General features: G+C 40.4%; 1 protein-coding gene across 4 annotated transcripts in view; it reads left to right on the forward strand.

Moving 5' to 3' along the window:
* LOC126253029 (uncharacterized) overlaps positions 1-14,911 on the forward strand; it is a 344,974-nt gene that overhangs the window by 273,122 nt on the left and 56,941 nt on the right. For all 4 annotated transcript variants that reach the window (XM_049954093.1, XM_049954094.1, XM_049954095.1 and 1 more), the window contains one exon: positions 6,873-6,979. In XM_049954093.1, the coding sequence (XP_049810050.1) occupies positions 6,873-6,979 (107 nt within the window). The remainder of the gene's footprint in view (positions 1-6,872; positions 6,980-14,911) is intronic.

Here is a 14,911-nt window from a genome sequence, read left to right on the forward strand (position 1 = left end):
AATAACAAAACAAAATGGGAATGGCTCCAAGCTTGCTTTGCTAAGATGTGAGTATTGTCACGCAAGAACACAAGAACATGATACGACTAGTCAACCACAGAGTACAAAGCCTGTTTTATATTACTCATCTCAGTTATCTTAATCTCTCTCAGTGGGTTTCAGAATTGATTATTGTTCCATGTTCCATGAAATCAACAACCAAGATTCCTTTAGCATATCAGAAACCAGCAGTAATAATCTTTTTGACTTCTAGAATTTTGCAGTCTTTATTTTTTGTAAACCAGTATATCCTCTCTCCATTCACTGCTGTCCTAATGCACAGTTTTCCACTCTTAAAGAAATGTGTCTGCTAACCTACTGCAACTTCATCATCACATCTTCTTTGCATACAACACACTTTTTATTGGAAATGTTAAAACCTTTGAGAGGTTTTTGTTATTAAAATGTTTATTGTGAATTGATTTTACATTTGTCAGAATCCTTAATGTCAAAACTGGTTTTAAACAGCTGTCGTAGACGAACGAGGAACAGTGTAACAGTCTCGCCATTGCTAGAGTCATCATAATAGCTTCCTCCCCTCACCCCCAGCCCTCTTACTGCTTGCCTAATCTTCCTCCACCAGTCCTACCCTACATGAGAAAGGAGAATATATTTTACCGACAGGCCTAGTACATTCATTTAGTTTGTAGTCTTGACTTGGCTGTGAGTATCACACAACTATTTCACCTTATTTGTGTTGTAATAGATGGAACTACACCTTGTGGCTGTGAACATAGATTAATAACGCTTCTTTGGCTAATTGCAGTTGGTTGCATAGTGTAAAACTCTACTCAAAAAGAAAAGTTTTTTTATTTGGATGGTTGATGGCTGTCATATACTTTCATTGAAATCTGTGCCTATTATCTTCAGTTAGTTGTAAGACGTTTAATCAAAAGAACAAATAAGATGCATTAAGAGTACTACTGGGCAAAATAAATTAGGTAAGAAAGGCGGTAAAGATATTTTCAGATTGTGTTTCGCATGTATGCGCGCTCCCCACCCACCCACACGTATTTGACTGTTTCTATGGAAATTGTCTTAAATTGTTAATTGTGTCTTTTTATGCTGATAACATGCAACCCCCCCGCTCCGAAATAAAATTCAGATAATTCAAAAAATTGCTAAAATGCTCCATATGAGTCATAATGCCCTTGACATCCCAAGGTATCATGCTGCTCCTGCTGTCATAAAGCTTATTCCCAGTGAAACTTCCTGGCAGATTAAAACTGTGTGCCCGACCGAGACTCGAACTCGGGACCTTTGCCTTTCGTGGGCAAGTGCTCTACCAACTGAGCTACCGAAGCACGACTCACGCCCAGTCCTCACAGCCTGACTTCTGCCAGTATCTTGTCTCCTACCTTCCAAACTTTACAGAAGCTCTCATTCTGGAAACGTCCCCAAGGCTGTGGCTAAGCTATGTCTCTGCAATATCCTTTCTTTCAGGAGTGCTAGTTCTGCAAGATTCGCAGAAGCTTTTGGAAGGTAGGAGACGAGATACTGGCAGAAGTGAGGCTGTGAGGACCGGGCGTGAGTCGTGCTTCAGTAGCTCAGTTGGTAGAGCACTTGCCCGCGAAAGGCAAAGGTCCCGAGTTCGGGTCTTGGTCAGGCACACAGTTTCAATCTGCCGGGAAGTTTCATATCAGCACACACTCCTCTGCAGAGTTAAAATCTCATTCTTATTCACAGTGATATCTTATTTTGGAATTTATGTTTTAGAACATGGTTACAAATGGAGTGTAATACCACACTGTGGCAATACGTCTATAAAAACTCTTGAAAAATTGATGGTTTATCGTTGTTCATGTGGAGCCTTAGTCACATATGATGTACCCTTGCTCATGATGTGCCTGATTTCAGAGAGCATGCATATGGTTCGCATGTCCACTTACCAAGGCCACCTGGGGAATCAGTCCCCTGGCGCCCTCTGGTGAGCCGCCAAAGAAACAGGATTATTTAAACGATTGCAAACAAGTGCTTGTTCTGTTCTTTATGCTGTATTACTTTTGTAAAATCAGTGTGTTCAGTGCTATGCACAACCTGTATATTGTATGTTGCTCTATAAAGTACTATATTCCATACATCGTGTTCATTCTCGCTGCAACAAACTTGTTGACGAGTGAAGGTTACGTTTTCTCTACATGTTAGTGTCAGTGCTAAGCCACCTGACAAACTTCTCGATAGAAGAAATACTCCAATATCTCATTGCCGTGCAGCAACCTTTCGCGGAACAAGAGCAGGCTCTCATTACTGCTCTCAATCAAGTGGCATCTGTGTGTTCGTGGCAGATTAGTCTCCCACTTGTGCAACTGTCACCGTTTCTGGCATATGATGAATCAGCTGAAGATTGAGACTCATATGAGGCACAGTTATGGCAACATTTCCAGGTTTTTTGCGTGGGAGATGCAAACCTGTGTAGGGCTTTCTTTCTTTCCTGTGTGTTGCTGTGCGAGTATCATTTGTGCCAACTTAAGCCTTTGCAAGAATCAGCCAGCCTATCATTTGATGAAATGTACAATCTTCTCTCAACCTATTACTGTGACAGAACGCATATCATTGTGATGTGAGTAGAATTTTACCATTGTCAGAAATGCCCAAACCAATCTTACAAAGCCTGAGATACAGAATTGATGGATTTAACCATTGTTGTAAATTTATCACTAGCACCCGTCACAAATCGTTTGATGATCATGTGGTGTGTGATATTATTAATTGTCTGACCCCCAATAGGGAAGTCCACGAAAAGCACTTCTGTATGAGAATCTGATGCTTGCGGATGTGCTCAATATAGCACAGTCCTTTGAAGTGTCATGGCCTGCAGACGATCAGATTGCTGTATGGGGGAAGTATTGGAAGTTGCTCAGTCAACCCCTGTGAGGCACGCTGCGTGTGTTCAGGGTGATGGGGAAGCCGTTACAGCAGTGCAATCTTCAACTCAGTGTTGCATGGCTTAGTGTCCTGCTGTCATTGATCATCGCCGGGGCCGGCACTTGTGTGTCGTCCACACTCCTGATGGGTGAATGTCCCATCATTTCAACCAGCTGCGGCTGCATACAGTGGGGCCTGTTCTGGAAGGCCCTCCCTCCCCTTGCCATCCCACCCCTTGCCACAGATGCCTGTTTCTGTGTCATATAAGATCAGGTTTGCAACACAGAGGGGTTTCTGCCTGTCAGATCACTGTTGGGGATTCCTGTCTCCACCCCCATTCCTCGACTGTTGTCGCCAGTGCAGCCCCAACTGCATCTGACTTTGCAGCCACCTCTATTGCTGAGTCCTGTCAGGCCATCGTCTCCAATGCCCACACTGACACCTCCAGCACCAACCTCTGACCTTGAAGAGGACATTGCTATGGAGACATCATCCCCAGTCCTGCCCAACTCACCCCCTCAATGCGTGGGCCACTACTCGCTGGTGACTGCCTGCTACGTGTCGCAGCAGCTGCCGAAGTTGGGCAATGAAATAGATGTTGGCTCCGTCACTTGTGTTTTTCATGACTCATTATCTCAGTGTCTTGTAAAATCAGTGTTTTTTTCCCCACAGTACCAGTGCTTTTCCTGTACCATGCATTTTTCTGTGCCTTGTGTTTTTTGTGTATGTATGTAGTTTTGACCACCACCTATAAAGGAGGAGTGATGTACCTTCACTCATATGTGTGCGATTTCAGAGAGCCCACATCCATACTGTTTGTAAGGTTCGCCTGCTTTATTTCATCATTGATTGTCCTCTGTGTGGACGTACTGTGTTGCTATACTGGTTGAAAAATTGCAGGGGGGGGGGGTAGTTCAACACTGATTACTTTAAATGATGTAGCCAACAGGTGCACATTTGCGTTTCACAGTTCTTTACTTTCAACCCCAAATAATACACAGTTATTCGGCCAGTGCACCATTGTTTAACTTTCGATAAGCCTCATCAATAGTTTGCAGGCAAACATCAACATGCTGCTACAGTAGTTTACTGTTGAATATCTACAAGCAGTAAAAACCTAACCATACATTTCACAGACTCTTGAAATAAATTGGACAGGCAGTCATTGCTTTAACACAAGGCCTATTGGTGTAACACTTATTTCATGGTTAAGTTGATGCATTGTTGTTGTTCTAACCAACACAGATTCCTTGTCTGAAAGTCGGCCGTGGACTTACCGTTTCGGGCCCAAAAATCTGTCCTTTATATATCCTCACAATAATAGGTGCTGAAAAACTCTACATTGTTCGAAGTTAAACTTACAGAAATTACAATTAAAACAACTCTTTCAATTAACTGAATACATCGAAAAATTGCGTCTTTTTAACAGTTTCTTCTACTACAAGGCCAAATTATTTGCATAAATGATGAAATTAACAGATATTGTTATGCAAATAATACTTTTGACAAAACTGTTAATTACTTTGGAATTAATTAAGGGCTGGCTCTGCTAACATGCTTTTGAATAGAGCCAAATCGATTCTTTTAGAATACTATTAGTCCTTCCTCCAAATGTTTACAATTAGTACAGAATTTATATTTGCTTATAAGTCAACAATAGAATGTAAGTTACAAAACAATTACTGATGTCACCCTATAACGAAAGATACTAACTAGGAATAGTCAAAATAAATTAGAAAATCAATCACATACATAAAACTAAGCACAAAATTAGACCTGGTGTTATTATATTCTTTGAAACTGAGGGCCAATCTTTCTCTTTTATAAAAATGCAGATTATACTCGTGTATGTTAATGATAATTAGTCAAAAATGAAAAAATGAATTTTAAGGAGACAGATGGCAAAACAAGAGGGAAAGTAAAAAGATCTCAGCTTGCTTTGTCACAAGTTTGCTGGCCTGCTTATAGTGGCCTCATGGGTCGGAACCCTGATGTGTTCCGGTGAGCCGCCAGAGAAACAGCATTATTTAAGCAACCGCAAATGAGTGCTCGGCCTATCTTTTATACTGTATTACTGTTGTCCAGTCAATGTGTTCAGTGCTACACCCAACCTGTATCTAACATGTTGCACTATAAACTACTATCTTCCATATATCATGTTTTTTCTTGCTGTAACAACATAAAACCTACAGAAAGATTTAACTGCCATTTGACTGTGTGATATGTTTTATTAAATGGTCTAGATTTCAGCCTGAGGCCATTTTCAAGCGTTACAAATTTCAAAAATCGTGTGACTTGTGTGGAGTACATGTCATCATCAAAACATAAACAAGTCATTGTTAAAACATATGTCTTCAGTTATATAACCCCGATATTACATAAGTAATGGTGATACGTTAATTGTATGGTTCCTATGACTTATTGACATGGTGAGACTTGAAATAAAACTGATCACAGCCTTTTGTTGCAATTTAGGAATGGTTCTTGCAGGCTGTGGATAACGAGTAAGTTCTGACTTCATCAGGTCCTATATACATTCCATTGGTGAGAGATTTGGTGGTCTTCCTTGATAGGTCACTTGTTTTACACTACAAAAAGCATGTTTCATTGCAGTATAGGCATTTGGTACTTTATCCAGCAGAAACACCAAATGTGACTGTGAGTTGTAACTAATGGACCCCCCCACACCACGAAGTCTGGGATGGTACCTGTGTGTCAGAGGTGCACTCTCTACTCAACTCTTTCACAACGCCTGAGTAACTATGCTTGTCTGTGTCAATGGTAGCCTGGTCAGATGCACATGTGATCTTAATCCTGCTGTGAGCAGATGGTTTCCAAAGGTCCCTTGTGACAAATCAGGTGCAACACGTGCCAGGAATTTACCCCTGGATGATGGTTGGTCGGCCACCACTGCTCGCACAGTTTTTGACGTATGTCTGTACTATGTGAATGTCCAGAACCTGGCCTACAGGTGTGGGAATTTTCCACAGGGCACTGTTGAAAGCAGCAACCTACTACCAATACACTGTGCCCAACATGCACAGCAACCTGTGGATACATCCATCCAGCCTTGTCCAGGGCCACAATGTGACTCCGTTCAAATGGCTGAAGCTGTTCATCGGGAGTATGTACTCATTGCTGGGGTGTGATTGTACCCTAGAATGAATGTTCCAGGCACTGTTCACCTTAATCAGCACAGTTGCAGTCTACAGAGTAAAAACAGAAGGTACACAGACAGATATCCTGAGCACCATCTGACTACCAAATATTGTGAGTTCGCAGCTCGTGGTCGTGCAGTAGCGTTCTCGCTTCCCGCGCCCGGGTTCCCGGGTTCGATTCCCAGCGGGGTCAGGGATTTTCTCTGCCTCGTGATGACTGGGTGTTGTGTGATGTCCTTAGGTTAGTTAGGTTTAAGTAGTTCTAAGTTCTAGGGGACTTATGACCATAGATGTTGAGTCCCATAGTGCTCAGAGCCATTTGAACCAAATATCGTGACAAATGAATCACTAACACTACGACCCTTCAGTATACACTTATTACTCCCTTGTGCCACTGAACCCAGTTCGTGAGGGTGTTGCTTTTTTTCTGGAAGTATTATAATCTACATATAAATAACATGTTTCTGTACTTTTTAATTACAGTATCATAAAAGTTCAATTTGATTCAGCTTAGTTCTGTACTTTCTCAACCTCCAAATCCTAAAGGAAATTTCTTAAGGTACTAATTTTTACATGGAAAATTTTGAGACTTATTTCAATTTATTGGCTCACAGCAGCAGAATACCACATGTTTCATGTTTAGTTCCATTACAAAGTTTCGGTCCCACATTGACTCGTGAATGAACAATTCATAATGTTAAAAGAAATTACTTAAAACATTTGACCGTGTTAATGTAACTTGTTTCATCTGTTTCTGTCCATATTTAAACTTTTGTATGTGTATGCTTATAAAGAATATACTTTGTGTAGGTGAGACTCCTTCATCAGTCATTAACTGTATGGCAGACAACAATAAAGAGAAAAATAACGACGTACGAGAGAAACTATGGAATGATCAAGGCTCAAATGCTTTGCCTGTAAGTACCCTCTTATTTCATTTCATTCCCCTTGAAACTATGCCAGCCTCAGATATTTCTCATGAAAATTATGGAATAGTATTTGCGCTGAGCACAACAAATAATAATATTATTGCTATTAGTTTTGATTATACCTTCTGTTTATGTTTTTTTTTTACTATCGTATATAAAGATTTTCACACACTTGATGATGGTTTGAATATTGCTTGTGTAACAGGTAATAAAATATAGAATGGGTTTTCCAGCTTTTTATTAATGCAATAACCATTAGAGGAGGTACAGAAAATCATTCCAGTGAATGTTTTGACAGTATTTCGAAGTTAAGTCTATTACACATTGTTAGTTCTGTAGAATTTTGTTGAAAGTTGTATAAGCAGAAAGTAGATGGCATGCTGTCAAGAGTGAAATTTTGTTGTCCAGTTATGAATTCATATGAAAATCATAAATTACCTTTGAAGTATTGCACATCATATTGTGATAATATATTCTGTAGAGTGACTGGATTGTGAACATTAAACATACATTGGATATGGCCACATCTTGGGAGGAAAACAAAACTGAGTGGCTTACAGAAACTTACTCCCCTAAATTCCCGGTTTGCACCCAAACAGATGGAGGATCTTTTCTCCATACTAAACCAGTGTTCTCCGTGGTTAATATTGAAAATGTATTTGGTGAAATCTCTTCCCTTGGTAAATTACAAACCTTAATTAAAATTATGAATCCTATCCAATCATGGGCTTTTGCTCTTGTAAAAAAACTTGTTGATGTACCTACTATTGTAACATTCCACAAAGAGTCTAAACAGCTTACATTGTATCATTTTTCACCAGAACTTAACACTGCAGAGGAATTATATGAACACTTGGAGAAGCATGGGATCCATTTCATGTGTTGAGTCTAGGCCTGCTCGATAACGAGGTTGTAATGGTGCATTTTTCCTCACTTTTGAGGAGGATTCACTTCCAGAGAAGACCACAATCGTGGTTTACTGTTGTGATGTGAAACTGTATTTCCCACCCCCGATGCAAAGCTGTAACTGCCAATGCTTTTGGACATGTGTCCTCCCATTGTATGTATGAGACTGGTTGTCCGCTTCACAAAAAACTCACCATGTGCGCTGTCAGTGACAGTTGCAGAAATGACCACTCTTCCCGATCCCTGAAATGTGCTACCCTAATTACAGAACACAAAATGCAGAAACTGAATGTCAAAATTTGCCTCTCACATTTTGAAGCATGGAAAAGATATTGTTGTTTATATCCAGTTTCACTGTGATGAGGTAGTTGGCAGTACCTGGCATTTTTACTCTATTGATGTCGAACTCCGGTAGTTGTGCAAGTAAATTAAACCATGGGGGTGATAGGCTATTCGGCTATCCCCTCTCATCATTTCTGGTGCACCATCTGCCACTTCCCCTGGCTGAAGAAAAGACTTACAACCCAACACCAGCCAGTGGCTGAAGGATCCACAGCTTGTGGGTCCAAGAGCTGCATGCTCCTTTTCAGTTCCACTGCACATAGCAGTTAAGTCTTCACAAGATTCTTGACTGTGAAAACTGGTGAATGAGAAAACAAAGAAATCTCAGGAGAAGGTTACTCCAGTGGCACCAGATGGCGCCATGCTGTTGGACTTTCAACTGATATTTGCTGACATTGTTCCACCTACACCAGTGATACAGTGACCCTGGGACATGACATATCTTCCTGGCCCCTTCACTTCTAACCAAAAAACCATTAATGGGATGATTCAGTGGAAGTGCAGTAGATGTTACTGTCACCTTGCAATAGTACAAAAATTGTTTGGTAATGTATTTAAATTTGGGGTGTAGAGTTGTACCCTGAATGACGAACCCAGCTTATGTTGCTCCTGTGTTTGTTATTTTGATGCCACTTCTGTCTACAATATAAGTGACATTTATTTAATTACAGTCCCTGTAACGTGAGGCACAACTGGCTCTCTTTACCCCTAATGTCATCAGTTGACTTTATCACAAGCATCGACAAAATTTAGTGAATAATTGAAATCTTACTTTGTAACTTTGCTAGAGTCAACAGGCACACACTGTTTCTACACCTGCGCATTCGGTGATTTTTTGCTGCCATGGTCAGTCGTGCAGCACTTGTTCATAAAAACCAGGCCCGGTTCCATGAGTTCTGCAGTGTATTTCACTGTCACTTCACTCAGTTGAGCATTAGTGAAATATTACTCATAATATTCACACTTTATGTAACACAGTTGCTAAATAATAAATTTTTTGTCGTGTGTTTGTACAGAAAATACTTAATTTGGATAAGTCACAAAATAAATCGCAAATTGAAGTTTTTCATTGAAACACAGCTTTAATTAGGGTTTAAATTCTAGGTAGAATACTGCCCTACTTTTCTTGCACAGTCGCACTTCCTATCTTACACACTCTCTGGTGCGTTTTGCATTCAAGTCAGCAGCCATAACAGCAGACAAAGCTTTCAGCCACAGCCTTTATCAGTAAAAGAGAGACGCACACCATTCACATACACAAGCAAGCACACGCGACTGGCAACTTCAGCATCTCAGGCCAGAATGCAATTATCATGTGGGATGCAAGCAGCAATCTGAGGGGGCAGTGAAGGGGAAGGGGTAGTAGTAAATGGTTGGGGAGAGAGACAAAACCTATCTGGTGGAGTGTGCAGCGACTAGACTGCCAGCAGCCGCAGCGTCAGGAGGTTGTGGGGCAGGGAAGTGGGGCAAAAATGATCAAAAAAGAGAGGAGTAAGGAAAGACAGGCAGATGCGTTGGCAGATGGCTGCTAATAAACTGGGTGGTAGATGAGAATGGGAAGGAGATGATAGGATAGAGGGGCTGGAAACTATTGGGTGGTGGTTGTGGGGACAGTATGTTACTGTAGGTTGAGGCCAGAAAAATTAAGGGGACCAGAGAATGTGTTATAAGGATAACTCCCATCAATGCATTTCAAAAAAGCTTGTGGTGGAGGGAAGGATCTAGATGGCTCGGGTAGTGAAGCAGTATTTGCAGCTGCATGTTATGCCACAGGGTGGTCTACTTTACTCTTGGCCACAATTTGATGGTGGCCATTCATCGTGGTAGACAGGTGATTGGTAGCCATACCAATATAAAAAGCTGAACAATAATTGTAGCAGAGCTGCCAAATGACGTGGCTACTTTCACAGGTGGCCTGGCCCCTGATGGGGTAGGATAAACTTGTGACAGGACTGGAATAGGAAGTCTGATTAGGTGGATTCAACAGGTTTTGCACCTAGTTTTTCCAGAGGGATATGATCCTTGTGGTAAGGGGTAGGGATTGGGAGTGGCATAGGGATGGACTAGGATATTGTGGAGGTCGAGTGGGCGACGGGAAACCCCTTTAGGAAATGTGGGAAGTATCTCAGGTAGGATGTCCCTCATATCAGGACATGATGATAGGTAATCAAAGCCCTGGTTATTTTTACATAGCTTTTATTATTGGATACAATTTAATATATTTGGAAAATAGACCCACTGCCACAAATATATAATCAAAATCTCCCGTTGTCTTGGGTAGTGGATCGCAAATGTACAAGGCCACATTTTCTAATACTTTCTTGGGTTTTATTGTCTGCATTGGTCTTCGACTGGTTGCATTTGTCACTTTTAACTTTTAATGATGGCATGATTTTACCCTTTGCATAACCCGATGGCCCATGTTGCTGAGCATTAGACAGTCCAACATTTTTTTGGTACATTTCTTTGCCCCATAGTGACCATATGCTAGGTGAAAATAATCAGTTGTCATCTCCATATGCTGTAAGACCACTTACCATATTCCCGGACAACTTCTCTTCTTTTTGTGTAATATCTCTTCATAAACTACATAGGAGCCTATGTCCTCAGCGTCTACATCCTCAAATTTGACTTTAACGTACTTGAGTATCTCATCTGCATTCTGATGCTTCTTTTTTTCTTTTCTTGTAAGTTTTATAAATAGTTTATTTCGCAGGCCACAACATTATCCCTCACCTTTTGAGATGTTTCACTGCACTCTGGCAGTTGTGATGCAGCATCAGGTACTGCATGCTCTGCACTCTTGATGTATCTGATATCCATGTTGAATTACTGTAAAAACAGAGACCATCAAGCCAGTTTGTTATGTAATAATTGACAGTACTTCAGGAGACTTGGGCTCTATGATCATTGTGGATAATGGTTTTGTTCCTCCACAAGAACCTTAGACTAAGGCAAGGGCCTCTTTTTCGGATACCATATAATTACATTTGTATTTGTTGAGGGTTTAGCATGCAAATGCAATTTGCCAATCAGTGTTTTCTCCCTCAGCCTGTATCATCTGAAAAATTGACACCCCCAAGCCTCAGTCTATATCAGTCTGAGCCCATTATCATTACTGTCATTGTGTAGACTTTCCTTTCCTATACTGATAGACTTCATCAGTGGGAAGAACATGATAATAAAAAGCACCTATCACCCAAGGAAAGATATTAAGAAATGTACATGGGTATCACCAGATGGAAACACAAGAAACCAAATAGATCAGGCACTCATAGACGAAAGGCCTACATCAGATATTATGGAAGTTAGCAGCTGCAGAGGGGCAGATGGAGACACAGACCACGACTTAGTACGAATTAGATATTGGCAGAAGAGAGATTTAGTAAGAAACCAAAGGAATAAGATAAGAATGAAACACAGTATACAAAGACACCAAACAAAGGAAACACAGGAAGAATATGGGAAGAAACTAGCAGAGATGTTGGAGGCAGGGAGAAACACAGGGAATGAAGATAATGTGGAAACTAAACGGGAGTCGTTGAGAACTGACATTAGTGTAGCTGCAGAAGAGATAGTGGGGAGAGTACAATGCAAAAGGGTGCTTAAGTGATTCGACGAGGAATACTTAACGGTAATACATGAGAGAAATGAAGTGAGACTGAGAATGTTGCAAAGGAACACAGGTTAGCGGCAGAAGAATACAGAGGAAAGAGGAAAAGAGCGGATAAGCTTTGTAGGCTAAAGAAAAGGTGCATGAAAGGAGAAAAATAGAGCAACTGGACGAAATGTGAGACAATAAAGAGATCAGAAGGTTCTATGAAAGAACAAGAGATTTGAATAAAGGTTTCCAACCTTGAGCAGTTTTTTTTATAAGGATAAGGCCGGAAATCTAATTCGAGATAAAAGCAAAGTCCTAGAAGGGTGGCAAAAGTATTTTACTGAACTGCTTGACGGGAAAGAAGGGGATAAAGAAGAAGGAACTGTGATTGAGAATGAAAAGGAACAGGACTCGAAATTGGAATCAGAGTGAGATGTAGCGAATCGGGAAGAGGAAGTAGTACCAGAGCCAGAGGAAGTGAAGAATGCTATCAAGAGCCTAAAAAATAATAAAGCAGCAGGAGAAGACAGCATAGAGGCCGAATTATTAAAATATGGGGGAAAGAAAATGGAGGAGGCAGTCCATGAATTGATAAAGGAAATATAGATAAAGGAGGTAGTGCCTAAGGATTGGAACATGGGAATTATATGCCCATTACATAAAAAAGGCAACAAGTCAGAATGTAGTAATTATCGTGCACTCTCTTGGACATAACATATAAGATATTTAGTAAAATTTTAGCTTCCAGTCTTGAAGGGATGATAGAAGGGATATTGGGGGGACTATCAGGCTGGATTTAGGAGCAACAGATCCATGATGATGGATCAGATATTTTTTTAAGACAAGTGCTAGAGAAGTTTTATGAGTATGACAAGTAACTACATCAGTTGTACATTTATTTTAAGCAAGCATATGACAACCTACACATGAAGAAAATTATACAGATCATGAAAGAATTTAGAATCCCACTAAAACTGGTCAATTTAATGGAAATGACAATGAAAGCAACAGTGTGTAAAGTAAGAATAGAGCAAGAACTGTCTCGTGAATTCCAGGTACAGAGGGGGCTACGACAGGGCGATGTGATCTCTACAATGCTATTTAATTTAGTTTTAGAAAAGGTGATGCAGCAAATGCCGATAAACCCAGGACGAACAATACTTAATCAGCAAGTTCAAGTGGCAGCATATGCGGATGATGTAGCATTAATGGCAAGGAATGTAAGAAATGTAAGGGCATTATAGGAGAACTACGATACGTTAGAGGAAGCAGCAAGAGAAGTAGGTTTAGAAGTAAATATAAACAAAACAAAGTATATGGTGATGGGGGAGCCCAATATAAACCGACAAAAGAATTCAATAGTAATGAATGGGAAAAAATATGAAAGAGTGAAAACATTTAAATATTTAGGTTCTGTAATAATGGAGAACAATAAAGTAGCAGTATAAATTCAAGAAAGGATAGCGAGTGGAAATCGTTGCTATTTTGCCTTGCACAATGTATTTAATTCCAGGAATGTTAGTAGGAATACAAAAATCAAAATATACACGACCATATAAGACCTATAGTAATATATGGATCAGAAGGCTGGTTATTGGCATTAAAGGAGGAGAACTGGTTATTGAGATGGGAAAGAAAGATACTGAGAAGGATTTTTGGAGCAGTGAGAGAGGAAGATGACTGGAGAGTAAGGACAAATGTAGAACTACAAACACTTTTTGGACAGATGGATATTGTTGTTAAAATTAAGCAGGTAAGAATGAGATGGGCAGGACATGTACAGAGAATGCCAGAAACTTGGAGTGTCAAGAAAGTTTTTCTGGGAAAACCTGGCGGGAGAAGGAGAAGAGAGAGACCCAGGAAAAGGTGGCTGGTTGATATGGAAGAAGATCTAAAGGTGATGGGAATAATAAATTGGAGAAGGAAGGCAGTGGACAGAGAAGAATGGAGGCAGGTAGTACAGGAGGCCAAGGTTATTCAAGGACTGTAGAGCCAATCAAGAAGAAGAAGAAGCCACAGTCTAACTGACCATAGCCAAAGAGTATGGTTAACTGGAGCCTGGATACCACAACTTAATATACTCAGCTAGACTTACTTTCAGCTTCTTAAATGCCGCATCACATTTGTCAGCCCTTACAATTGTGCCGCTTTTATTCAGTAGACTATTTTTCTCTGAGTCGAAACAAGGCCCCCGGAGCAGACAACATTCCATTAGAACTACTGACAGCCTTGGGAGAGCCAGTCCTGACAAAACTCTACCATCTGGTGAGCAAGATGTATGAGACAGGTGAAATACCCTCAGACTACAAGAAGAATATAATAATTCCAATCCCAAATAAAACAGGTGTTGACAGATGTAAAAATTACCAAACTATCAGTTTAATAAGCCACAGCTGCAAAATACTAATGCAAATTCTTTACAGACGAATAGAAAAACTGATAGAAGCCGACCTCGGGGAAGATCAGTTTGGATTCCGTAGAAATGTTGGAACACGTGAGGCAATACTGACCCTACGACTTATCTTAGAAGCTAGATTAAGGAAAGGCAAACCTACGTTTCTAGCATTTGTAGACTTAGAGAAAGTTTTGACAATGTTGATTGGAATACTCTCTTTCAAATTCTGAAGGTGGCAGGGGTAAAATACAGGGAGCGAAAGGCTATTTATAATTTGTACAGAAACCAGATGGCAGTTATAAAGAGTCGAGGGGTATGAAAGGCTAGCAGTGGTTGGGAATGGAGTGAGACAGGGTTGTAGCCTATCCCTGACGTTATTCAATCTGTATATTGAGCAAGCAGTAAAGGAAACAAAAGAAAAGTTCGGAGTAGGTATTAAAATCCGTGGAGAAGAAATAAAAACTTTGAGGTTCGCCGATGACATTGTAATTCTGTCAGAGACAGCAAAGGACTTGGAAGAGCAGTTGAACGGAATGGACAGTGTCTTGAAAGGAGGGAATAAGATGAACATCAACAAAAGCAAAACGAGGATAATGGAATGTAGTCGAATGAAGTCAGGTGATGCTGAGGGAATTAGATTAGGAAATGAGACACTTAAAGTAGTAACGGAGTTTTG

Source organism: Schistocerca nitens, chromosome 4 (assembly GCF_023898315.1).
Source record: "Schistocerca nitens isolate TAMUIC-IGC-003100 chromosome 4, iqSchNite1.1, whole genome shotgun sequence".
Lineage (NCBI taxonomy): Eukaryota > Metazoa > Arthropoda > Insecta > Orthoptera > Acrididae > Schistocerca > Schistocerca nitens.